Below are 26,788 nucleotides of genomic sequence, written 5' to 3'. Positions count from 1 at the left end.
ACATAATGATAATAATACCTAAGTATATATAAAAAGGAAAACTAATGAAAAGGGCTTGAAAACTTTGAGTTTTAACGATAAAGACAAAATAAAGGGTAAAGTGAATAGTACCAGGATTGATTTTTTAGTGTAAAAACATGGTTTTTCATTAAGTGAACAATACCGCGGGCTTTTCGTTAAAACTCCCTATTTATAAATGAATAACTAAATGATATAATATTAATAGTAGTGGTACGGTACGATATACTACTAGTAATGGTTTTGAATACTTTTACTGTACCGAACATTTCCAATGGTACAAACTTTTTAATACAACTTTTGTATGATACAGTTGGTAATTTAGTTGGTATGGTAATTTGACAAAAAATTTCACTCCTAGTAATAAAATATCATGTACTAATTTTTTATTACGTATTATTGACACAGAACCACTATATGTGTGTATACATTTCTATTGAAATCCTTCTCCAAAATAAGATACGGGATTATATGTCACCATCCCAAGATTCTATTCCAATCCGGTAAATACGCCTTGAGAGCATATAGTCAATTTTGACAGTGACAGTTACCGTAACTTTTCAATTGATCAGGGGTCAACTCCAGGAGAAGCCCAAAACGGGCGAAAATGTGACATGCGCTACACCATCTGATGTCACAAAATGATTCCTCTGGGTAAAAGTATTGTACATAGAGATTTTTTACAATGTTTTGGAGTATTCAGATTTTTTTCAACCGTTTTATGTTTGATTAGAAAAATAAAAATGAAGATGGAGCAACTAAAATGTTAAAAGTATTGTATACTTTAGAGCATCATAAAATTTTATGAAATTAGTACAAAATCAAGCGTAATAACGTTTTAAAATTCATACAACTGATCTATTAGGAAAAGACTTTGTTTTGTTGTAGTAGTGAACATGTTAATTTTAATTTTTGACACAAAACTATAATTTGTTGTATGATTAACCAAACAAATCATAAGGACCTATAGAGAAACAGAGAGTAACAAGAAGTTGAGCATAAAATTTGACTAAAGGCTAAATATATATTACCAAAATATGCAGAGCATTGATATATATATATGTTCCATACAATAAAACATATTTTACATAGTGATATATGCCCTGCCCTCCATTTCCTGAACACAAAAAGTCACCGTTGGTTGGTAGCTAGTGCATGAAGTAACCAAGCTAAGATCTTGTACATAGACGTAACGAACTAGCTCTTGCTCGACCGTTCGATGGGAAAACCCTAACTTTTAAGGATCAGTGCGAGGCTTTTTGGGGGCATTTCCATTGTGGTGCAGTGGGTCAGGACCAGAAGGAACCTTCCTTAACTCAGACCCAACCTCCAACTTGTTCTTGCCATTCATAATATCATCATCGCCGTCAGCTTCTTCATCCTGCAGCAGCTTCCTACTCGTACCAACATCAACCTCATTATTTTTTCCTTCGATCCCAGCAACCAGCATCTGTTCATGTATATGCGTCAACAAACGAAGCATGATCGGATGAAATTAACTTAATTTATAATTTAAATCTATAAATATTATAGAAGAGATCTTATTTATAATTGTTTGGGAAAAAATCGAAATAGTAAAAAATGTGGATGTACCTTTCTGTTTTGATTTCCCCGGAGACCAGCTTCCTCACCACCAAGGCACCCATGGCCAGTGCGCCTGCATTCTGTTTAACAGGGAAAGAACAAAAAAAAAAAAAAAAAAAAAAAAAAAAACTCCATTTTATCTACAGCAGTTCGCTTAATTTATAGAAAATCAGATACATATTATATAGGAAACTATTATGCATAAGGAAATGGTATTGCGTCTGAGACAGTGAGAGAGAAAAACCAGTGCTAGCAGCTTCCTCTATCCGCATCAAGCACGAAGCCACAAGAAAAATCAAGCAAAAAGCCACTGATGATTTTGATGCCATATTTTGGATTTCCTAGCTAAGAATAAACCCTAATGTGCAGCAGAATAGCGAGAGGAAGTTGGAAATATTAATTGTGAAGTTTTGGAGAGGGGGGATTACTCAATTTATAAGGGCTTGTAAAATCTGAATCCGCTCACAAATAATTGCTCATGCAGCCATTTCTCTAGAAATTAATGATTAACTAGCTTTAGTAGCCAGCTAATAAGATCTTCTTCCTGTGACGTACGACAGCGCCGTCTTCAATCGCATCATCACAGCCACGTACGTCACTCCACAATTCAGATTTTGCAAATATTTAATGTAGATGCTAGGAACCTTCTCACATAAAACTTCTCATTTTACTTTCTCAGAACTTCTTTTTAATTTTCAATGTTATTTCTGATTAGAATTGAGAATTTTCGTCACCTGCATATTTAGGGTTAAGTCACACAAAAACATTTTCAAGAAAACAAGATTATTGCAGTATAAATTACTTAAATAAGGTCAATGTCTCCATAAACTACTATGAATAACTAATGCTTAAAACAATTTTTAATTAATTATTTAATACAAGATTTAGAAAATTGAAAATTTTAATTAAATCACAAGTGCAAATAACCGAAAGTATTAAAATCAACAATATTGAAATCAAAAGAACAATTATAATAAACAGTTTAAGAGAATCAACACTCTAAAGCACTAAGGTTTAGTTGTCACCATTAACCAACCTAAGTATTTCTACCAATTACTTATGAGTGTTAGGCCAACCTAAGTATTTCTACAAACATACAAGCTTTGAATGTTAGGTTTTGATTATGCATATTCTACTTGTGATATTCAAGCTAGAGCATATATTTAACATGCAATCCGTCTATGACATTCAGATAAAATATAAACTGCAAGATTCATTAAATTTTGTAAAAATCCTTTGAAAAACCATTTAACTTAAAAAGTGATATTCGCCTTAAGTGAACGTACAATTTCCAACCACAAGAAGCATTAACCAATTTCAAGATGATATTCCAACAGAAATTGCATCCAATTACCAATCTAAACATCCTAACGGTGATCAAACATCAAGATATATGGGTAGCTTAAAATTTGTGATTGAAATTCAAAGCAAGCATGTATAACATCTTAAGTAAATTGGAGAAAAACTACATATTCATGCTAAGGCTCATAATGTAGTACTAAATGACAATTGCTAACGCTCTCTAAGCCAAGTTCTCCAAGCCAAAAACGTCTACCCCTTCTAGGGCTTCAAACTCGACGTATAGATAGACCTAGAAATTTGAATCCTACCTAAAATAGGTTTCTCCAACAAATCTGGATAACCAAATAAAATAATATAACTTAACATATACATTCCTATTCTTATTTTAGTAAATTGGGCAGTCAGAAAGTCAACCCGTTATATAACCAAATCTACACAGAATTAGGTATACAAGGTGGCGTTGGAAAGATAAAACATCCCCTTCAACGAAGGAAAGTTCCTCAAAAATGTCATCTTCAATTACTAATGGTCCAAAAGAGACCAGAATGTCAATTTTTAAGCACAGCGTATCTGCCTTCATCTAATCGCCATGATCAACAGATAGAATTAAAGGAAGATATTTTGACCCAAACAACTTGAATGACTTGGGAATTTATTCTAATTGGAATCATTCCAAAATTCCATCGTTTCATCACATTTTAAGCAAAGAATATTCCGTTTGTCCTATTAAAAAAACATAAAAGAAAGTAGCAAAATTCTCCCAAAAACTTACATAAAATATAACTAAAAATAGGATAAAATATAATATAATAATGACTCATCAAGAACCATCTAATTTCTATATCACCATTTAAAGATCAATTTTGCAAATATCAACCAAATTCTTTTTTTTTTTTTTTTTTGGTCAAACAATAAATTTTGTTAAATTAGTTATGGACTGAATTTAAACACACGTCATCATGTAAGAACTAAACTAATTTTCACCACTGTAGTAAATAACTACTTGCCATTCTTTTTAATTAAATAAAGAATAATGTCCCACAATCCTGTCCTTATTATTACCCTGCATGCACCAGCAAAATAGGTATCTTCTTGAGGAAGATGATGTCATAACAAGTGCCAACAATGTTGTGAAATGCCAACCGTACGATCATGCAATATATGCTTTCCGTTAGTGGTGATGATCATGATGGTCATGTACAATTATATCTGGGAGAAGCAAAGATTTTGCATGATTGAATCATGGAAAGTGGAAACTTAACAAGGACTAGTGAATGATTGATATTTTTTATAGGGTTTTTTTAGCTAAAGGTTCCCTAACTGTTAGTGGCTCTGCTTTACTTAATTAATTAAAATATTATTTCATGTATATGTTAACGCGTAAGATGCTGTTGCAATAAGTAAGAACTTTTTTGAAACCGACTGACTGACATCGAGCAATTAGACGCCAGATTTGGCAGCTGGCTTCGTAAATCTTGCCCCATATCTACTACATGCAGTAGGGCTAGCATATAAACGATATCAAGTATCTAGGGTTTCGCCTGCTGCATCCTCAATTTAAGAGAAAATGGTAGAAATAGGCACTCAATTTTAGCACAATTGAGCAATAGTCCTTCTACTAAAATTTTATGATCATTGATTTTTTAACTCGTTCAAACTTGCAATTATTATCCTTTTAGTCAACTATGTCAAAATTTCATCAAAATGAGTTATGTTAAAAAAATCATTGTTACGATTGGGCTAAAGTTGAAGAATCATTACTATAATTTTTTTCATTTAGTTTTTCATATTTGCCCCTTAATTCAGCCTGAAGTGCGCGGTACGTCATTCATTTTAATAGAAATTCAAACGGAGTTGTTGATAGGAGCATATTTATGCAACTTTGTTAGCCTATTGCCTTGCATTTACTCAGTTAGTTTCTGTTTATTATAGTGTTTTAAGCTATTTTCATGTGTTTATAGGTTCAAATAGCAAAAGTGGCAAGAAAAGGCAATTTGGAGCATTTTAGAGCAGTTTTGGGCTTAGAATGGATGACACATGCATAGGGCAAGGTGGATGGACGTTTTTGAAGATCCAAAGAGACTAGGAATGTGCCTAACATCTGGAATAATTAATTCAAGACTTGGAAGATAAGGAATCAGCTATAAAGAAGGAAACATTATCCAAATAACCTTATCTTATCTTATCCTATCCGAATCTTTTCCTACCTTAATTCCAGCTACAAGGGGGGCTCTTTTTCACATTAAAACACCTAAATATCTGGTTCTAGAAGCCCTATTCTCTGCCCTAAGGTTGTGCCGCATATCATAGCCTTTTTCTTCTAGAAACTAGTCACAATATTCTTTCTAGAAGCCCAGTTTTTGCCGCACCTTACCCTAGTCCTTTTCCTTTTGGACTTGTGCCGTGTCCTATCCTTGTCCTCCAAGGATTTGTGTCGTGAAACCCTAGCTATATATACATGTTTTATGCCGCAGAAAAAAGGGGAGTTTTTAGAGAGACAAGTCCAAAGAAATTAAACACTTTGTGCCGCAGCAAGGAAGAAAGGGGGAGAGCTTGGAGCCGTGCCTGCCATCCAAAGCCTTTGGGATTGTTGGAGCGTTTCTAGATGTATTCTATCCTTAGTTTTAGTCCAATGTTTGTTTTAATTTGGTTTTCAGTTATGATGAACATGTGGAACTAATTTCGTTTTAGCTAGAGGTGAATTCAAGGCCATAAACATATGTGTGATATGAATTGATTACATCCAGTTATTTTTTCATTAATCATGAACGCAATTTACTTAATTGTTTGATTGATAACTTATTCTTGTATGTTGATTAAGGAGGCCTACTTAGTTTGCATGCATGAATTTGATGCTAAAATATAAGGGAGTTTCACCTAATAGTTATGAACTTATATTTACAAGTAGTGGAGATTGCTAGTCACGATTGTGTTGAGTAAATTCCTGACAGAAGTATCATGCAGTTCATAGTTACGAATGTCATGTCGATGTTTATGATTTTCACAGAACTTAATGATCTTTAATACGTATCTCTATTATGCAGTACATGTAGGGAAATTGATAAGAATAATTTGGTTGCATCGCTGAGTCCAATTCAATGAATTTATGAAAATCTGAGAGTTAATTTGTGTAGTTCACAGTTAACTTGGGGCATTGTCATTCATGGTTTATAGGAATAATAATTGGAAATCGATTTGTGTTGCATATGTGTCATGTGTGGAGAAGGACCCTTTAGCTAGCCCTTCACCCTTTAATTCACCCAAAATCGTGCAACCTTTAGTTTGTTTCTGCAATTTGCTTATTTTTAGTTAAATTCGTCAAAACAACCCCCATTTGTTATTTTGAGTCTTTTTAGTTAAATTTCGTCTAAACTTCTCTTTAGTTCATGTTTTGAGTCAATTTAGTTAGATTTTCGTCCAAATCACCCCTTAGTGCTTGTTTTGAGTTATTTGAGTCAGTTTAGTTTGTTTTGAGTCAGTTTAGCTTAGTTTTATGTTTTTGAGTCTAATTAGTGTAGATTAGCATCCCTCCTAATCCCTGGCCTAGAACGATCCTTACTTACGCATACGACAATTGTTTAAAGTAGGGTTTAATTTGTGTGTCAGTTTCTATCACATCAAATTTTGGCGCGGTTGCCGGGGATTAGCAAGCTTGCTAATCTCCCCTTTGTTTCTGTTTTTGCTTTTCTTGTGTTTTTGATTTAGTTTAGTTTTGTTTACTTTGTTTTAGGTACTAGTTTATGACTTGACATTCTCAACCTGCTCATATACATATATTGGAGTTCGACGACAATTTTGAACGAACTTTGAGAAGGAAGAGGAAGCAACCAGAACCCAATCCACCTAGTTCTAGCTCTGAACCCAAAATTGAAGAAGAAGAAGAGGAAGAGGAAGAGGAAGAACAAGACATGGTTATGGACAATCAAACAATCAAGGAACTTTCAGCCTTGGGATTGGACAATGTCGTGCCCTTATGCATTCAATATCCTAATGCGGCTCATGGAAAGACCAATGAGTTCGAATTGAAGTCTAGCTTGCTGCATCACATCCCCAAATACCATGGGCTGTCCATGGAAGATCTGACAAGCATATGAAGGAATTTGAAGTGGTATATTCGAGCATGACACCAATCAACGTGGATGGGAATATTTTGAAGATGAAAGCATTTCCATTCTCTCTTATGAACAAGGCTAAAGATTGGCTCTATGAACTTGCACCTGGAACCGTCACTTCTTCAGAAAGCATGAAGAGAGCATTCTTAGAGAAATTCTTCCCAACTTCAAGAGTCATTCTTTTGAGGAAAATGATTAGTGGAATTCAACAAAGCCAAGGAGAATCCTTTCCAGCATATTATGAGCATTTCAAGACTCTAGTTGCATTATGCCCATAACATCAAATGAAGAAAGAGCTTCTAATTCAATATTTCTACGAAGGACTTCTCCCAATTGAAAGAGAAATGCTAGATGCTTCGGCAGGTGGTGCTTTGGTTGACAAAACCCCAGTTGCTGCAAAGATCTTAATTGCGAATTGAGCCTTGAATGCACAACAATACGAAGGAGTTGGACAAAGAGACCCCCCATGGCAAACCCAAATGAATGAGGTAAGTGCAATTTCCGAAATTCAATCTCAATTGGCTAATCTCACTGTTCTTGTGTCACAGGTTGTTGATGGATCCAAAGTGCAAGGAACAAGTGTTTATGGTGTGTGCACTATGCAAAGACATTTCAATGACCAATGTCCTAAATTGATAGAGAATGGAGGATGGGAAAGTGCTAATGTCATAGGATATCAAGGCCAAAATCAACCAAGGCATGATCCATACGCTAACATTTACCATCCAGGCTAGAAAGATCACCTAAACATGAAGTGGAGGGAGCCTCAACAAACTCAACAACAAGGAGGATTTGACAGCCAATCCCCAGGATATTTCAAAGGCCATTCGCACCAATGCAATCTCAACCACATTCAGCCCAACCAAATTCAGGTATGTCTTTGGATAATGATAAAGTTATTCAATTACTCACCTAATTGACATAGGGAATACAAAATCAAACCAAAGAGATGCAAAATCAAGCTAAAGAGGTGGACGAATTGAAGAAGCAAATGGGGCAAGTAGCAGAGTTCATGTGAGAGTTTAGAGAATAAGGAAAACTGCCTAGTTCAACCATTGTGAATCCAAGGGGAGGATTTGAAACCGCCAAGGCCATCACGTTGAGAAGTGGCAAGGAGGTTGGAACCACCCCACAAACATCCAAATCAAGTCAAAATGAGGACAAAAAGTTGCTGCTCAAGGAAGAGGAGGATGCCAAGGCCACGACAAGGGTAGAACAACCCTTGCTGCAGGGCCCTAAGCACCCTATGCCATCCAACTCAACTAAGGTAGGTCCAAATTCAATTCCTTCTAATGTTATTCCACCAAATGTGCCTTTCCCTAGCAAGTTTATGCAATCTAGGAACAAAGAGAATGAAAAAGACATTTTAGAGACATTTAGGAAAGTGCAAGTCAATATCCCGCTTCTTGATGCAATAAAGCAAATTCCGAAGTATGCTAAGTTTTTAAAGAAGCTTTGTACAACAAAGAAACGAATTTGGGAGAAAGAGGTGGTAAATGTAAGTGAAAATGTCTCTGCAATGTTGCAAAGGAAGCTGCCACCTAAATGCAAAGATACAGGTAGTTTCACTATCCCTTGTGTTATTGGTAATACAAGGTTTGAACATGCTATGTTAGATTTAGGTGCTTCCATTAATGTCATGCCATATTCTGTTTATGCATCTATGAATCTAGGAAAGCTTAAAAATGATGGAGTTATTATCCAATTAGCCAATCGTTCTAATGCATATCCGAAAGGAGTTTTGGAAGATGTTTTGGTGCAGGTTAACCATTTGATCTTTCCAGCCGATTTCTATGTGCTTGAGATGGAAGATTCAACCCACTCTCCACCATTGCCAATCTTACTTGGATGACCTTTTATGAAAATAGCCCAAACCAAGATTGATGTGGCTAAGGGAGCATTAACAATGAAGTTTGGTGATGATATGATTAAATTCAATGTTTCTGAATCTGTTAAGCTTGTTCCTTCTTGTTTTGCCATAGATGTGATTAAAAATTTAGGGCAAGAACGTTCAGCAACACCAATCAAGAAAGATGTATCTAGAACCACCATCGACGAAGGAATTGGAGTGGAGCACAAGGAACACGCCACTGCCCTCAAAATACCCAATCTAGCCGAGAGTATCCCTAGTGAATTTGTTGACAGTGCTGCTACTTTAGAGCCTTCGTCGCAGTACATTGGTAAGCCACCTATTCCAATTCCAATTCTCATTTCAACTAATAGGTTGTTACCTTCTTTGGTGCAGGCACCCAATCGAATCCAAAGTGGTAAGAGAGTTTACATTGACTTTAGGAAGCTCGCCACAATCAGGAATGATCATTATCCCCTTCCGTTCATAGATCCTTATTATGAGTATTTTGAGGAGTATGTACCCCTCCATGCCGTTAGCCTTAGTGAAGCTTGAATGGAGGTATCGATTGGTTGGAAGACATTAAAGTAAGCGCTTCTTGGGAGGCAAACCATGCGTTTAAATAAAGAAGACTTAGGAATCTCTAGCTCCAAAACCATATTTACGTTCCTTAACCCTACTCTTTATTGCTTTTACTTTGCCATAATTATCATGTTTGTTAGTTACGTTGTTTGGTTGTTTGCGTGTGAGTTTATGTTTGAAACGTTGAGGACAATATTGGGTTTAAATGGGGGGGGGGAGATAAATAGATGCTTTTCATGACTTATTTTCAAATTTTATCACCTATCACTTCTAAAAGTTGTTACTCACTATTTTTAAGTGTTTTTATTGTATTTTGAAGTGTTTTAATGTGTCCTATAATAGAAAATCCGAAAATTTTGAAAAAAAAAATCGAAAAAAATAGTTTTGAAAAACCCAAAAATAGTCGTTTTTGTGTGTTTGTGTCTTAGGGTACCTTCCAACACAATGATGAGGATTTGTTTTTTAATTGCATGACTATTATAGAAAGTTACAAACATGGATGAAAGTTTGATATGCTCTTTGATTTATGCTTAGTTGTAGTTGTCATTTACAAATTCACGTGTAATCACAAAGAGAAAAAAATCAGTTTTTGTAACATGCTTAAAGGAAGGAACTTAAACTAACGCTACAACCCTGTGAGATATGAGCCTATTCTTTGTTTGGAGAGTTATTAATCTGTGATGTTTTTGTTTTCTAAATTTGTTGCATGATCTCATTATTTCTTTGCTTGGTTGCTACTTAGAATGCGTTTTAATCATTTTAGATCCAAATACTAGAACTCATGCCCGTTTCATTCAAAGCGTAAAATTTATTGCATAAAAAATAATAAGATGAAGTTGTTTAGTTAAACTAGAGCCAAAAAGCCTTACTCTTTGCATATGTATTGTAGGTTAAACCCCTTTGAGCCTTATTTAGCCTAATTTTCTTTGTTAGCCCACATTATCCTTACCTAGCCTAGAATAGGACTATCTATACCCTTATTCTTAAAGAATGAGCATGACTTAGAGGGAATTCCTTTTGATCTACAATTTGCAGAAAAACAAGTGTGGGGGAAGGTTTTTCATTGGAAATCTATGAGGATGTACGTTTTGTGTGCCAAAAAAAGAAAAGGGCACGAAAAAAAAAAAAAAAAAAAGAGTTGACAAATAAGTGAGAATGAATGAACTCACAAGTATTGGTTGTCAAAGAAAGAGTCCAAAAGTTTGAATCTAGCCCTGAGTGTTGCGTGAAGCTTCCCTTCGTGTTTAAAGTTGATTTCTGCATTCAAAAGTGAATTCTAAGTGTTTATTTTATTACTTTGCTTACTATCGCTTTAAGAACTTTTGCTTATCCTTACTTTTCTTTGTTAGCCAATACCTTAGCCCCGTTACAACCCTTAGACTTCTATCTTGATTGTTATGTGTTTCAATATGTGGAGTTTGAAACTGGTAGGAGCATATGGTATCCCTGGTTCTCGTTTCTAAGTAGTGGCATTCCGTTCATGAGATCATATATATGTTAATAATTCCAGAAAGTGTCTTCTTTGTTATAACATATGTGAGTGTTAGTCTACATGTTTACATCAATCTTCTCACATATACCTAGTGTAGGGAGTGCAGTTAGAAAATTTGTGTGACAATAGACAGTATATCTAGTGAGGAATTGAGTGAATTCTCTAAGGCATGTTACTACATTCAAAATGTTGTTTTAATTGATTAAATGCAAGCTAATGAGTGGTTAGTGCGGTTAAGTATAAGTTCAAGAGTAAAGATGGCTAAAATTTGAGGGAGTAGTCATTTTTAACATGTCATGTTTCATTGGAAATCCCTGAGGCAATTGTTGGAAGGTTTAGGTTGTGTTTTGTCTTCTTTGTATTGCTCGGGGACTAGCAAAAGCTAAGTGTGGGAGAATTTGATAGGAGCATATATATGCAACTTTGTTAGCCTATTTCCTTGCATTTACTCAGTAAGTTTCTATTTATTATAGTGTTTTAAGCTATTTTCGTGTGTTTGTAGGTTCAATTGGCAAAAGTGGCAAGAAAATGCAATTTGGAGCATTTTAGAGCAGTTTTGGGCTTGGAATGGATGGCACATGCATGGAGCAAGTTGGATGGAATGTGCCTAACATCTAGAAGAATTAATTCAAGACTTGGAAGATAAGGAATCAGCTATCAAGAAGGAAACATTATCCAAACAACCTTATCTTATCCAAATCTTATCTTATCTTATCCTATCCTAATCTTTTTCTACCTTAATTCCAGCTGCAAGGGGGACTCCTTTCCACATTAAAACACCTAAATATCTGGTTCTAGAAGCCATGTTCTCTGCCCTAAGGTTGTGCCGCATATCTTAGTCTTTTTCTTCTAGAAACCTGTCACAATATTCTTTCTAGAAGCCTAGTTTTTGCCACCCCTTACCCTAGTCCTTTTCCTTTTGGACTTATGTCGTGTCCTATCCTTGTCCTCCAAGGATTTGTGCCGTGAAACCCTAGCTATATATACATGTTTTATGCCGCAGAAAATGGGGAGTTTTTAGAGAGACATATCCAGAGAAATTAAACACTTTGTGCAGCAGCAAGGAAGAAAGGGGGAGGGCTTGGAGCCATGTCTGCCATCCAAAGCCTTTGGGATTGTTGGAGCGTTTCTAGGTGTATTATATCCTTAGTTTTAGTCCAATGTTTGTTTTAATTTGGTTTTCAATTATGATGAACATGTGGAACTGATTTCGTTTTAGCTAGAGGTGAATTCAAAGCCATGAACATATGTGTGATATGAATTGATTACATCCGGTTATTGTTTCATAAATCGTGAATGTAATTTACTTAACTGTTTGATTGATAACTTATTCTTGTGTGTTGATTAAGGAGGCCTACTTAGTTTGCATGCATGAATTTGATGCTAAAATATAAGGGAGTTTCACCTAATAGTTATGAACTTATATTTACAAGTAGTGGAGGTTGTTAGTCACGATCACATTAAGTAAATTCCTGGCAGGAGTATCATGCAGGTCATAGTTACGAATGTTATGTCAATACTTATGATTTTCACAGAACTTAATGATCTATAATATGTATCTCTATTATGTAGTTCATGTAGGGAAATTGATAAGAATAATTTGGTTGCGTCGCTGAGTCCAATTCAGTGAATTTAGGAAAATCTGAGAGTTAATTTGTGCAGTTCACGGTTAACTTGGGGCATTGTCATTCATGGCTTATAGGAATAATAACTGGAAATTGATTTGTGTTGCATATGTGTCATGTGTGGAGAATGACCCTCTAACTAGCATTTCACCCTTTAATTCACCCAAATTCGTGCAACCTTTAGTTTGTTTCTGCAATTTACTTATTTTTAGTTAAATTTGTCAAAACAACCCCCATTTGTTATTTTGAGTCTTTTTAGTTTAAATTTCGTCCAAACTTCTCTTTAGTTCATGTTTTGAGTCAATTTAGTTAGATTTTCGTCCAAATCACCCCTTAGTGCTTGTTTTGAGTTATTTGAGTCAGTTTGGTTTGTTTTGAGTCAGTTTAGCTTAGTTTTATGTTTTTTAGTCTATTTAGTGTAGATTAGCATCCCTCCTAATCTCCGACCTAGAACAATCCTTACTTACGTATACTACAATCAATGTTCTAAAAAATGGCCTAGGCGCTATGCAGTGGTGACCCAAGGCGTTTTCTTGCAAATCGGTTGGAAAAATTGGTTGGGGTCTAGCCGGTCGAGGCAGCCCTAGGTGGCTAGGAGGTTAGGAGGTTTTTTTTTTTTTTTTTTTTTTTTTTTTTTTTTTAAATTAAAAAAAAAATCCTATCTACATTACTATATTTCCTTATTTTCCTCCTATTTTGCATTTTGTGTGGTTTAAAATTGGGAACTTATTGTACATGTGTCATCCTACAATACTCCGCACTATGGTTCTATGACATATATGCTTAATGTGTTTTTAAATTTTGGACTTGTTGGATACTCTTTTTGCATTTTATTATCTTATCCATGGATTTCATACAAGTTTAGTTTTTTTTTGTAAGTGTCAATATGCACATATTTACAAGATATAAAAGAAATTTACCTAAATCTGCCTAGGTTGCCTAGGCGCCCGCCTAAACCCCGCCTAGCCGCCCGCCTAAACCCGCCTAGCCGCCCGCCTAAACCCTGCCTAGCCGCCTAGGCGCTAAGCGTCAGCCCGTTGCCTGACTAGCGCCTAACGTTTTTTAGAACCTTGACTACAATTGTCTAAAAGAGGATTTAATTTGTGTGTTAGTTTATATCATATCAGTTGTCGAAAAGGATAATATATGCACGTTTTAATGAGTCAATGACCAATTGTCATGAATTTTTATATTAGAAACCATTACTCTACTTGAGTTATTGTTGAGGACCATTACTACAATTTCTCTTAGTTTAAATAATACTAGCATATGGGCACACACAAAGTGTGTGAGAAAAAATTTTATTTTTGTTTTTGAAATAGGAGATAGGAAGAGAGTGATAGAGAATGTGGGAGTGGGAAGTTTTTTTTTTATTATTTTTTTTAAATTAGATATATATTATGATTACATGTAGGTGAGGCTTTGAAGAAAAAAAAAAGTAAAATTTGATTGTGTGAAATTACATTTCTATCTCATATTTCTTATTCATGTTCTGTTTTAATTAGAGGGTTAAACTAATAATTTCATATAATTTTGGTTGACAATGAGTGTTTTATTAATTAGTAAAGATTATATTATAAGGTGTGCGGGATGTGGGATTGACCTGAGTTTCCATAAAAAAAAAATAAGGATATATGGTTGTAATATTCTTCAGTTGAATCGACTCCTGACATAAAATCATTATTCCAAGCGCTGCGTATGTAATAAGATCATGTTTACTTGATGAAAAATGCTAAAGGGATAGGTAAATAGTAAGGACTGAAAAGACGGGTACAAAATCTCAACCCAAAGAAAAAGTTGTTGCGAGGGAAACATGAAAAGAAAACAGTAGTGATACATGCTACTACGGGAGAGAATTATTCAAGTTGTGTGGTTAGAAGAGTTTCCAATCTGTTAGTTTAACTGAATTATCAAAAGCTTGATATGGAGATGAGAAGGAATAGATATGACCATTTGAGAACAAATGAAGATTGAAAATGAATGGTTGCAGAATAAACATCTCTCTTCTATAGTTATCTTATGTCTTTACTATTACTTTTCAGGTATGTCATACTTAAATCAATAAGATTTGCCTACTTTTTCATTCATTTGATCGTTAGTACATACATGATAGTACAAATTTGTTAGAAAGTAAACATGCCTTTAATTTTACCAGACTTGTCAAAAGTCAGCTTGTAGGTTACTCGGTACACTGATAGCCTTGAACTATTTAGTTTAGTGCATGTAGAAGCAACTATATGGGATATGGCTGCTCATATATGAGCTCATTCGAGGGCGTTGGTGTCTGATACGCTGGTCTCTCTCTAAAGCAAAGCATCAAAGCGTATTGCAAATGCGGTTGGTTAAAAAGACCAAAAGAGACGCCAAATATATACACAAGACACGTTTGACGCTAGAATTTCTAAATGTGCTAACAGTAATATATCCGACCCTAAATGGTTGGACGCCACCCCCTCATCACGTACCACTTATCTCACCCAAGTTGAAGACAAGGGGAAACTATTTGCACCTTTAGGGTCATTTGATAACTATTTCGGTTATAGTTTTTATTTTTATTTTTCTTTTTCTATTTTTTTTAAATTGAAAACTGATATCTTGTTTGGTACGTACTTTCAGTTTCCATTTAAGAGAAGAAATAAAAACTGAAAACTATTATTTGAGTTTTCGAAATTTGATATAGAGTTTTCACCTTTTTGTTTTTTAGTTTCAAAATTTGATATTGAGTTTTCACTTTTTTGTTTTTTTATTTTTATTTTTCAAAACTAAAAATTAAAAATAATTACCAAACAAAATTTTAGTTTTCAATTTAAAAAAAAAAATTAATTGAATATAAATGGTTATCAAACACTCTAATGTAAACGCAAGAAGAGACCCAATTACAAGATAAACATACAACAAAGAAATGGACTTTAAAGAAAATAAAAGAGGCCAAAACAGAAAAAATCCAAAAACAAACCCTAGCTGCCTGCATCCACTGCCGCCTCGACCAACCACCGGCCACCCCTTACGCCAGAATGACGCATACCAAGCCCCCAACAACCGCCTGAAATGAAGCCAAGCAAGTCCGTAGAAGGGGATGAAAAGAAGACTCGAGCATCCTCCAACGAGCACCATTAAGATTGCCACCAACGGAAAGAAGCAATCCACAAGCAACAGTTCCAACGAAGGCAAACACATGGAAGGAGGTGGTGTGAACACCCCAGCCGGAGTTCTACGCATGCGAAATTTCTCATAGAAGATTAGTGGTTGTAAATCCATAGGGAGGGATCGATGAAGGATGAAGCCAATTTGAAGGGGAATAGAGTGGATTGAGGAGAATCATGGAGGTGTATGGACGACAGACAGTGAATGGGGAGAGAAATCAGAGAGGAGGGTTGAGAAGGCATTTTAAATGAAAATCGATTGGAATAAAAATCATAATTTTCAATTCAATTTCAGCACGCATTTGACATAAAAGGTATACAATATTATCTTGTCTAGCATGATTTTATATCACACGTCGATACCAATATAGCAAAAATTCAACAAAAATATTAGCAATTAAAACCTATGAGAGAAAATGATATTTAAGACTTCAAGTGGTCTCATCCCATCCAATGTACCAAAATAATACAAACATTGAAAGCAGGAAAATGCACATCAACAATTATGGCACGTCGTTTTATCTCACCGATCAGGGCCATGTTTCTGAGACAGTATCAAATCCCAAGTGCGGCGAATTGCAACCGATATCCCTAGCCTCGCTGTACCACTTATCTTCCTTTTCAGGCAGCTCACGGCCTAGTATCCCAAGCAACAGCAGCAGTATGTGAAAACATTCATCCATCAGTCCTCTCTGCTTCTCCTCGTTTTCTTCTTCATTTTGTCTTGTGCCCGATACCTCTCCCGTCGTTCTTCTCTCTGGCGCTTTTTAGACAATTGCTCTTCTTTGGCTTTCTGCGCTTCATTTTCTTTCCTCTTTTTATCGTCTTTTAGCTTGCGCTTCTTTATCTGCAAAAGCAAAATCGAACAGGAAAAACTCCAATTTCAATTGGGAATTGCTAAACAACTGCGTACATGACTCTTCAAAACAACAACAAAAAATAAATTCCTCTTTATTTCTACCCATAAAGTGAAAACTAAAAGCTAAAAACAAAATGGTTAGCAAACAGTCGATAGCATTAACAAGTTCAAATACCGGGAAATATTAAACTGATCACACTTCATGCATATTCTGGTTTGCTTCAAAGGTGTTTACGTAAGCTCCATGCGTCAAAAGTAAAAATTAATCCTCTCCTAAATGAAATTTTACCACGGTTAAACAAACACTTCCAAACAATAACTGATAGTCAAACAGATATATGTCTACCACTGTAAGCACCTCTAAGTAGTGACTATATTAGGGTCGCACCCCTAATTTTGCTTTCTTACAAATTTGACCATCAATTATGCCCTTGGGATGAGGGTTCAAACACAATATTGTCTTAAGGTGCATACCTTCTCGTTTCGTATTAAACCGAGATGTTGAACAAGAGTATGAACTTTACGTTCATGAGGCTCCATGACAACAGCTCTTCTATTTTCAAGTAGCGGCCTTTTCCTACTGGGTATATCCTTAGGTTTTGAAGAAAATGGCAGAGCGCTTTGCAGTGACTTGGGAATCACCAAGGGGTTGAACTTCTTCAGCTTCCTTTCAATTGGCTGTTGACAGAAAGAAAAGAAAAAAAAACAATTGAAAAAAAAAAGAGAACAGGAATAAATAAAACTAAAGAGAGAAGATGCAGTATGGCCAGGGCATAATTTAGTGAGAAACCACGTGCTGCTGCAATAAGTAGCTTCACATCCTCATATATTACCTTGTAAAGTGAATCTTTATTGACAGGAATAGGAATATTATGTTCTCTCCTCAATTCAGCAGTAGTTTTCATCCCTTGCCAGGTCTTTTCGCGAGGTTGCAGGGATGTTGTCAAGGGGTTGTAAAATTGGGGAACTTCAACTTGAGTCCAAGCACGCAAAAAAACAATGTCACTCATCTTAATTTTGTCCTCGAAGGTGCACCTAGCAATCCCTTCTTTTGGTTGTCCACCCATCTTTTTTGGTTGGTTACCAATTTCTTCTTTCGCAGCCTGTCAAGATTAAAATGAATAAAAGTCCATTATATTAGCATTATGGGCCACATGATGAAATGCGCCCCATGAATAAATAAGATACATGACTACAAGAACTCCATGAATCATACAAGTTGAATCCCATTTCATGTGGACTCTCTTCGTATTTCTTCCTTCTTCTCCACACCATCAGAAGGACTAGGTAGGAATAAAACGTTTTTATTTTCGAATTTGAAGAGATGAGAAGAGAGAGAAATCAAAATATTATCATAATAATTATCATTATTGCAGAGGTATATTTGTATAATTTCCTTTCTTATTTCAAATAGTTAATAGACCAATGCAATTCTAACCGTTAAAATGGGTTTGATCTAAGGGTTTAAATGGAGTGTAAAAGTATTTGTCAAAATCTTTGTCCCTTGATCCTATCCCTATATATATATGTGTGTGTGTGTGTGCGCGCGTGCGCATACTGCATATATATATATATATATGCACATATTCATTCTCCGTGCCAGCTCAAGAATTACAAAACGAATAACATTCCCATTAGAAACACAGCCCAGTTCATACCTTTTTGACCTGCCCCCGGATTCCACTGACAGTTCGAACAGCAGCACCTTCAAATCGAGCTATTTCAAGATCCGAGGTGAACATATCCTTCACAAGGGCAGTGTTCTTGAAAATCTTGCAGGGGTGACCAACTAGTTTGAGTTTCTTCACTATTCGTGATGCATGATTGAACTCAAGCACAACTGCAGTTGCTGTGATCCTAAACTGTGCCTGCCAAACCAAAAAGAGTTCCTTCGGAAATGAACATGGTGTAGAATTTAAATTCGAAAAATTTAAATGATAAGGGAATCAATCAAAACAATAAATAATGCAACGCAATGGCTTATGATTGACTAGTTTATCATTTTTCCTCTTTTGTGTTTTATTTTTATTTCAGTGGGTAGAACTACAGGAGGGAGCTTATAATAGACTAACGACAAAAGATTTAGTAGACCCACTAAGCAAGAAAACCCACAGGATAGAGTTCACAAAAGGTAAGTAAACAAGTGATCAATCCATAATGTGGTAAAAGTGGTCTGGAGATCAGATTTGAACACCATTTACTTCCTTATCAACTTATGGTAGACGCCATTCCACAAAATCTAGTTACATGAAATCAAAACTAGACATCAAGGACATTTATAGGGGTAGAAAATAGCATAACCAGCACTTAAGTGCTAGGCCAAGACAGATTGGTGTGTCCTGTGCACTGAAATTTGAGTAATACTTCCAAACTCTTCATTACCAACAGATGTGGCAGAGTTGAAACCCTACCAATATATAATGGTGCCAATTCGAGTGAGAACTGAATGGGAGAGGCGAAAACATATTGATTAAATTCTCCTCTGTTCCAAATAATGAGAACGACTTTGAAAAATTCTATTAACCCAATCATAGTTTTTTATTACTTATAAATAAGAGGACGATTGTTTCATTTGGCACCAACTGTTATTTGAACTTTTCAAATCCCATCTAATGTGGCAACATTCATTTTCATATAAACGGACTCACTTTGAACCTTATTTATCTAAAATAATTATGCAAATACCACGTTATGTGCCACATCACCTCATGCAATATGTGGTGCATGTAGTTAGTTTACAAGGAAAAATATTTAAAGTACCTTTGCGAGCAACAAATTTCTAAGAGATGAAAGAAACATAAAGAAAGACAAAACCAAAAAGAAAATAAACGAATCTTGTCAAACCTGATTGTTTGATAAATTCTGGAAAGCAACCACACCAGTATTAGGAGGGGCAAGAGGGCCCCAAAACATTGCAAGGCAATGCATGTGTTCAGGAGTGTACTTAAGCATGCGATGCCTTCCATTGCGATCCTCAATAGCATAAACTGGTATTGTTTGGTATCTCCTCCACCCAATAGAAACAATAATGGGATCGTTATTCTTAAGTACTTTCTTGTGCCACCTATGCCGCTTTAACCTGACCTGAAAGAAATGGAAGACATCTGATGAGATAAATATTCTTCAAATACATAAGAACATTGAGCTCATAAGGGGCTCTGCAATGAAAGAGTAAGCAATCACTAAGAGTGACTGGCTATTAAGACCTTGACATGTTTTAACTTAGGGAAAGTGCAACAACGCCACCTGGTACCACTCAGAGTTTCAAACTAAAAATCTTGGTAATTTACCACCCAATGTACCACTTTAAGCTTCAATGTACCACCTCTGTCAAACTCTGCTAGAAATTCCATCAAAATTCATCATGTGTTGCGTGTGTGAGCACTTTTTCATGCGTATTTGACCACCCCAAGACCCCTAGACGACTTGGGGTAAGAATTTCGTTGACTACAGCTTGTCTTCGAGGAAGCAAAGATATGTTCCACAAGCTTTAATCAACTAAAATTCTACCCTAAGTCATCCAGTTGTCCTCAAGTGGTAATAACCTTGAAAAATAGCTCGCATGTGTTGCTGATAATACGTTTTGACAAATTTTTAAAGAAAATAATGGAATTACATTCGCACTAAAACATGAGTCTAGGAGGTGACAAGATTTAGGTTGAGCGGACTTTGTGAACACCACTGATGGTTCAGGTTGTGCTTGTGCAACTTTCCCCTTTTAACTTCTTACAGTCTCTTAGCAATTCATGTTAAAGCAAATGATGCAAAAAAATATAATACGACTCTTTCTATGTGTAAATCACTTTTTGGTGCCTCTTTCTATGTGTAATCTCTTGGCACCTAAATTGTCTAAAACCACCAACAAATAACATAATAGTTTTATTAAAATACAACCACACACTGATTCTTCAAGAGCATGAAATAGGGAAAGCTGTCTTACACATGAGCAGGAAGGGCTAGTATAAAATGAAAAACAAAAGCAGTAAAATTACTTTGCACTAACCTGCATATATCCGACATTTTCTTCACCAAGACCAATTCCTCCAACCAAAATAGGATGGCAGGGATCAAAATATTCAACCATCTCATAAGGGACATCATGAACCTCCAGCCGTAGGTATGTCCCTGTCCGAAAACCCTCAACTTCTAGTCGGGTGGCCTCATCCAGTTCATTGAGTTCAGCTATATTCTTTTGCTTCCGAAGTTCAATCTCATCCTTCAACTGGAAGAACCAGGTGTGAGCTCCCACTACCTTGTGTTGTGCAAACAATTTTAAATATATGCAGGAAAGTTTACCTTGTCAAAGTAGTCACTTTCTTTGGGTTGATCTTGACCAAACTTGCCTTCAGGTTTATCATCAAGCTCCTCTTCAGATGGCTCAGCTCCATCAAACGTTGGTTAAATTAAGGGCACAAAAGTAATTTCAGAACTTCTCTACAAATATAAAACAAAATATGACCAAACACAAAATAGTAACGTTCAAACACTGAAATTGCTAATAGAACATCATATCACCATAACAAAAATGTTCCTTGGTCTTTGGTGGTGGAAGAGAAACATGTAATTCTTTGAAAAATACATTAAGAAGATATTTCAAGTGAAAAGGATATTGAGCATCAAACTTTGCACGAAGAGCTAGCTTTTTCAGCCTCCTCTCCTCTTTGGCCGAATCATCTTCCTTGTGGTTTGCACCAACGCTTGCGTCATCTATATGGTTCCCACCATGCTTCTCACCTGTTTCTAAATCTTCAAAGTCACCATAGAGAGCATCATCATCTTCATCTTTAGCTTCTGTGGGTTGATTTCTTTGAGAAGCTTTCGACCAATCACCAGTGACAAAACGATCACGAATACCCTCTCTAAGCTTTTCCTCTTTCCAGTCTTTGATATTTGAATAATTTGTGAATTTGGAACAGTCCTCGATATCCCAGTTTCCACCTTCTATTCCTCCATGTTTCTGCATAAACAAAGCAACAACAATAATATGACAGTGCTCTCTTCAGTTACAAGGGTTATCCCAATAAATTACCTCAGAGTGGAAAGGTATATTATTCCGTCTTTTGTAAAAAGCATGCAGCAGTTACTGTGAGATATGAACTAGTAGTTCAAGAACAAACCTTGTTTCCTTCTCCTTTTGGCACAAAAAAGTCATCATCTTCATCACTTTCATCATCTGCACTACTGCTATTGTGATCTTCGTTGCTAGAAGTTGTTGGCATTGACGTAGATTTCCCATATACAAGGTGCATAAGGTTAATAGTTTGTCTTGATGAAGCCCTTTGCACCAAAGATTCTTTCCACTTTGCAATGTTTCCCGTCTCATCTAGTATGAGGCAAAAAAAGGGGTAGATAGAATTAGAGAACAGAATACATTGGGAAACCTAACAAATGGACATTATAATATGTAGGAAAATGATGTCATTTTCAATTGTATACCAGTTTGTTATATATTTTTAACTTCTATCAACATACATAATATAGGGTTTGGCATCACAATCCCTACAACCAAAAATGTTGTATGCTTGTATCTAATATAGAAAATATGAGCAATAGAAAATATGAGCATAGTACTTCTTGCATGGAAAATAAGAATATCACAACATACAACAATTTTGCAAATTAGGAGTAAATTTACCACCTGTTTCATGATCATCTTCCTCTTCCGCTGAAGACTCTGAACCAGAAGATTCCTGATTATCAGTATCATTGTTGTTGTCATCATCACAATCATCTTCTTCTTCAGTCTCTTCAGCTGAATCCTATAATGGAATAATGTGGAGAACATGAGCATAAGATTTCTGGTTTCATGCATATACAGATTTCTTTCCACTACTTATATTCTTGATTCTTCACATCCATAATCAGAAAAGTTGTTCTTTAGAAGAACTTACTTCTATCATACATATATATCAAATGCTCAATCCAGAATTTACGTGATGGTAAAGTTCACCAGAAGAAAATTTTAGTGCTTTAGTTTCGGAGAACTATGACCAAGCAACCTATGAGGATTAGACATTAATAAAGTAAACGGAGTAGAAAAAATATTAGATTATTTATATTCAATAATAAAACTAAAAAGCCCAGTGAGCAATAACAAAAACATGCAAACACCAAAGTAGCAAATAAAAATCAAAGCATCTGAATGTCTAGGAGCCTCCACAAGTGAACTTCAAGTTTCTGCGTGTAACCACACACACACACACACACACACACACACACACAACATCATATTTTTTTCTTCTCCTATGATGATTTCTATTCAACAGGCATGATAAGTTTAACTTTGTTCACCTCCATATTGTTATGATCAAGGTCATTTCTAAAGATAACTTTTCTCCTTGACCTTCCATCATGAATCTCAACATGTTCCTTCAAGTGATCTTTAAGAGTAGCATCTTGATCTGATGCATCTTTATGAGCTGCTTCATTCTTATCTAAAGATTCTGATTCAGAACCATCAGAATCGTCTGCATTGCTTTCTTCAGCGGAACCATCACCTTTGATAGCTTCCCCAGAGTGATATTCCTCTAAAGGCTCTATCATACGATTCTGTTCTCTAGATTCATCAGTATCTATTCCATCACTTTGAGCATTCGATAACAAATTAGGCTTCCGGCTAAATAGATTAATGAAGCTCTCTTCTAACTTTTCATCAACTGAATATTTTGTGTTCTGAAGAGATTTTACCAAAGCCACACCCACATCTTGGGGCTTTCCTGTTACACGAGAACACGAGTATCACAGGAGGAAATTGATGGGAGCAAAAGGAGAAAATGAAACTTGACTTTTGCTTTAAAAATAAAAATCAAAGTTGTCATCGGGAAAACGAGATTCTCTTCTTCAAAAAATACACAAGGGAGAGATTGTGAAAGATACATATAATGGAATAAAACTAAATATATGCATCTTTGAATTGCTCCACTACAAACACTAATATGCATACAAAAATAATTAAAAAAACATATAAAAACCTTGTTTTGTTGCTTCGCCCTTTTCATCAGCATTTGAAAACTGGACAAAGTGGTCATTTATGTTTATATAGACAGCATCTTTATCATACAGGAGATCCCCAAGTCCAGACATGGGTGCATAAAACAGCTTTTCCTTATCACGCAGTCCCTTCTTTTTGGCAGCTGAGGGTAAAGGACAAGGATCAGCTAATCCTGTCATACCAGCTAAACTATAATCCCCAACACCTGCAATATGTATCTGATAGACAATGTACATCAGACAACTATATATAAATAAAAATAATCAGCGTAAGAGTCATATATTCTTAGTTTGCTGTCCTTTGACTCTTTCCTGTGAGACTGACTCCAATTTCTATTAATTCTGAGCAAAAATAACAAAAACAAAATGCAATGTTCCTAGAATTTTGAAACACGGATAGACAATGCACAGTTCATATTTACTTATATCCAAAGCATAAAAATTTATGCTAGATATTACAGTGAGTATAAAAAATAATCCTGTAATTTTTGGGATTTAAACTAGGAGAAAGGAAACCTTAAAGAAACCAACAAGAAAAAAGAAGGTATCAAGTTACACAATCATAGCGTCAGTATTTAGTTACTAGTGTGTATTACTGATGTTGTATATCATCCCAAAAAGTTGAACCTTTAAGATACAATTTTAATGGGTAAGATTATCCACTTAATACTTGCCCCGGCTGATCTGACCTGATTCAACCAAGCGGTCAAGCCCTACTGTTGTTTTAAGTTTGTTTACAATTTTATAAGCCGATAACTTAACCCCAATGAGTGCTAATTCAGTGGCATTCCAGCAATCAATCCTAAGTTACCCAAATACTCATATAGTCTAATGTATTCTCTCATATATTTTTGGTGGAGATGGGCCTGTTACAGGAGCCACCAACTAACCAACCCAAATATGTGTACTGGCAGAAAATCATCTAGACTGCTATGTCTGAACAAAACAAGGAGCTTTTCATTTAGAAGTTGTCCCCACTTAAATGAATTCCTGGCTCCATGCCTTCGTTTGGAATTCAAGGAGAGCATTGAAGAACCTCTCTTAACCTAATTATAGGGTCCTTTTTTCCCCATTCAAACTCTAAATTAATCTACACAAAGGTAGTAATACAAGCTCTATAAGTCAAACACGTACCTTTGTTCCTTTTTTCATGTTACATCCCCGCAAATAACCATACAGTGTGACATTTCTATCGCATTTATTATTCAAACGCACTTTTTCAGGTGGAGTGACATCTTCAAAACGATCTACCAAAACATAAGGATGAGCAGTTCTCCAAGATAAAGGATGAAACTTCATAACGGATATGAAACGTGCCAGATTGTGAATTTCACGTTTGACATACCTGTTTTAAACCAGGGGGAAGATAATTATAAAAAATGAATTGAATTCATAACAATTTCCCACATGACTGGATCATCAGGAGCAGAGAGTGACTACTTACTTTCCATGAATGAGACCAGATAAATAAAACAATTTAGCTCCATCATATATTTCAGTCCAGAAACGATGTTTGAGGTGCTGCTTTGTTTTCTTCAATTTCTTTACATCTTTAAACTTGTCAAGGTGAGTAAGAACTCCCATAACCTTTGGGAAACCATGAACTTGTAATATATTCAGGAATTCAAATGTTTCCTGCAAAGTAAATAAAGCCGATAAAATATTACAATACAAATATCTTCATAGCATATTGATGGATAATGTGACCAGCTTACTGAATCCCCAAGTAACAAAAGAGAGGTGTCAAGAAACCAAGAATTCCACCAAATCAATATCGAAGTAGAGTCATGTCCTATACATATGACAACTATGAGTGTGTGTGTGTGTGTGTGTGTGTGTGTGTACGCACGCATGAGACGAGTTGAATTCATAAATATTCTAACAAAAGTCTCACCATTTCAAAACCGTAGCTTCCGTCTATAAGAAGTAATGCTAAATCTGCAAACTTTGCGGCATCAATCATACCATTGATATCATTTGGGCACTCCACAAACTGTACCCGCCTTTGCTTCCCTAACACAATCAATCAATCAAGCATTTAAACAACAGTCCTCAATCCAACATCAAATTAAATAATAAAAAACATTGCAATATCAGAAGTAAAGGACGAAACACGGCACCTGAAACAATGGTAATCGGGCCTCGAACCTCCGGCAAATTATGCTTGGTATAATGCTTCACAAGCGACTTAATCAACAGAGACTTCCCAACCTACAAATCAACAATAAGAAATTCGACAAAAAAGTTACAATTCGAACAAATTAACAGCAGTTCGAGTGAGAATTACACAATGCAGGAAATATATTGCAGTGATTATAGATACCTTGGGAGGCCCATGAACCAGAACGACATACGGAGCCGGCTCACCGTACGAACGATCGATGGTGGGGACGTGAAGGCGGCGCTGCTGCTTCTCGACGTCGCGAGAGTGAAGACGCTGGGCCTTCCCGGCTGATTGGTAAGCGAAAGCCTTAGGGTTTCGCTTATTGCCCTTTTGGGAGGCGTCCGGCTTCTTCTTCTTCTCGGCCTTGGCGCCGGACTGCCGAGACCTGTGCTCCTTGTGCGGCTGCTCCTTGGTTCCGCTGTCTATCGCCATGGCGACCTGATTGAGAAACCCTAACGGCGGACCAGAGGTAGGGTAGTTGTGTGCTTCGAGCTGCGGCAATGGCTTCCGCAGTGGTATGGCGGCTGATAGTTATCGTTGCCCTCTGGTTTCGAGTGCTGTGAACCGACCTTGTTGAAAGCTTTTCTTTCTCCCCCCTAGAGAGAGAGTACGGGGTTTTAGGAAAGTGATATGAGCCGTAGGATTGGATGGGCTGCTGAGATTTAACCGGGGTTTTAATACCCCGAAGAGAGAAACCGTTGACCAAAAAAAAGAGAGAACCAAACCCATGCAAGTGCCAAGTGGTGGTGTTTATGGTGAGACGAGGACGGTGGTAGCGGCGGTGGTGAGACGGTGGAGGTGGCCTTAATGCCGGGTGATGCTGGGGAAAGATGTGGTGGTGGTAACAATGGTGAGCCCGTGGAGGTAGTGGTGGCCATGGTGTGTGTGATGGTGGTGGAGAATGTTGTGTTGGTGGCGATTGTGACGGTGGTGGTAGCATACATAATTATATTTTACTTTTGTAAAACTTTAATTTTGTTTTATAATGTATCTTGTTGTAAATAGAGGTGTGAATGCTCATTTTAATAAGCAACTAAATATGATCGTAACCTTACAACGTTGTTACAA

General features: G+C 36.1%; 2 protein-coding genes across 2 annotated transcripts; both read right to left on the bottom strand.

Annotated features, from left to right (window-relative positions):
- Positions 1 to 1,045: 1,045 nt before the first annotated feature.
- On the bottom strand, positions 1,046 to 2,215 carry LOC103960736 (protein CLAVATA 3). Its single transcript, XM_009373214.3, has 3 exons — positions 1,847 to 2,215; positions 1,612 to 1,682; positions 1,046 to 1,468 (listed from the first exon to the last, which is right to left on the bottom strand). The coding sequence occupies exons 1-3, from the start codon at positions 1,929 to 1,931 to the stop codon at positions 1,256 to 1,258; spliced, it is 369 nt and encodes a 122-aa protein (XP_009371489.2). The 5' UTR covers positions 1,932 to 2,215; the 3' UTR covers positions 1,046 to 1,255.
- A 13,807-nt stretch (positions 2,216 to 16,022) lies between these two features.
- LOC103960735 (ribosome biogenesis protein BMS1 homolog) lies at positions 16,023 to 26,191 on the bottom strand. Its single transcript, XM_009373213.3, has 17 exons — positions 25,880 to 26,191; positions 25,677 to 25,767; positions 25,451 to 25,569; positions 25,001 to 25,191; positions 24,691 to 24,901; positions 23,538 to 23,775; positions 22,858 to 23,282; positions 22,205 to 22,325; positions 21,684 to 21,889; positions 21,177 to 21,523; positions 20,863 to 20,959; positions 20,570 to 20,788; positions 19,411 to 19,650; positions 18,225 to 18,434; positions 17,400 to 17,669; positions 17,041 to 17,244; positions 16,023 to 16,554 (listed from the first exon to the last, which is right to left on the bottom strand). Exons 1-17 carry the CDS (start codon positions 26,150 to 26,152, stop codon positions 16,390 to 16,392), a joined length of 3,627 nt encoding a protein of 1,208 aa, XP_009371488.2. The 5' UTR covers positions 26,153 to 26,191; the 3' UTR covers positions 16,023 to 16,389.
- Positions 26,192 to 26,788: the final 597 nt, after the last annotated feature.

This window comes from the organism of the source record quoted next, unplaced genomic scaffold (assembly GCF_019419815.1).
Source record: "Pyrus x bretschneideri cultivar Hongxiangsu unplaced genomic scaffold, Pyrus_bretschneideri_v1 Contig58, whole genome shotgun sequence".
Classification (NCBI taxonomy): Eukaryota; Viridiplantae; Streptophyta; class Magnoliopsida; order Rosales; family Rosaceae; genus Pyrus; species Pyrus x bretschneideri.
This window is presented reverse-complemented; position numbering and strand designations above follow the sequence as displayed.

What these genes read in the sequence shown, in the direction of transcription:
- LOC103960736 (XM_009373214.3), bottom strand. Translation starts at nt 1,931, where the DNA reads ATGGCATCAAAATCATCAGTGGCTTTTTGCTTGATTTTTCTTGTGGCT. An exon ending in AGAGGAAGCTGCTAGCACTG is followed by an intron (nt 1,683 to 1,846) that starts GTTTTTCTCTCT and finishes CCTGTTAAACAG; the next exon opens with AATGCAGGCGCACTGGCCAT. An exon ending in GGGGAAATCAAAACAGAAAG is followed by an intron (nt 1,469 to 1,611) that starts GTACATCCACAT and finishes ATACATGAACAG; the next exon opens with ATGCTGGTTGCTGGGATCGA.
- LOC103960735 (XM_009373213.3), bottom strand. Translation starts at nt 26,152, where the DNA reads ATGGCGATAGACAGCGGAACCAAGGAGCAGCCGCACAAGGAGCACAGG. An exon ending in GGGCGAAGCAACAAAACAAG is followed by an intron (nt 23,283 to 23,537) that starts GTTTTTATATGT and finishes CTCGTGTAACAG; the next exon opens with GAAAGCCCCAAGATGTGGGT. An exon ending in AAAGTGACTACTTTGACAAG is followed by an intron (nt 20,789 to 20,862) that starts GTAAACTTTCCT and finishes TGGTTCTTCCAG; the next exon opens with TTGAAGGATGAGATTGAACT.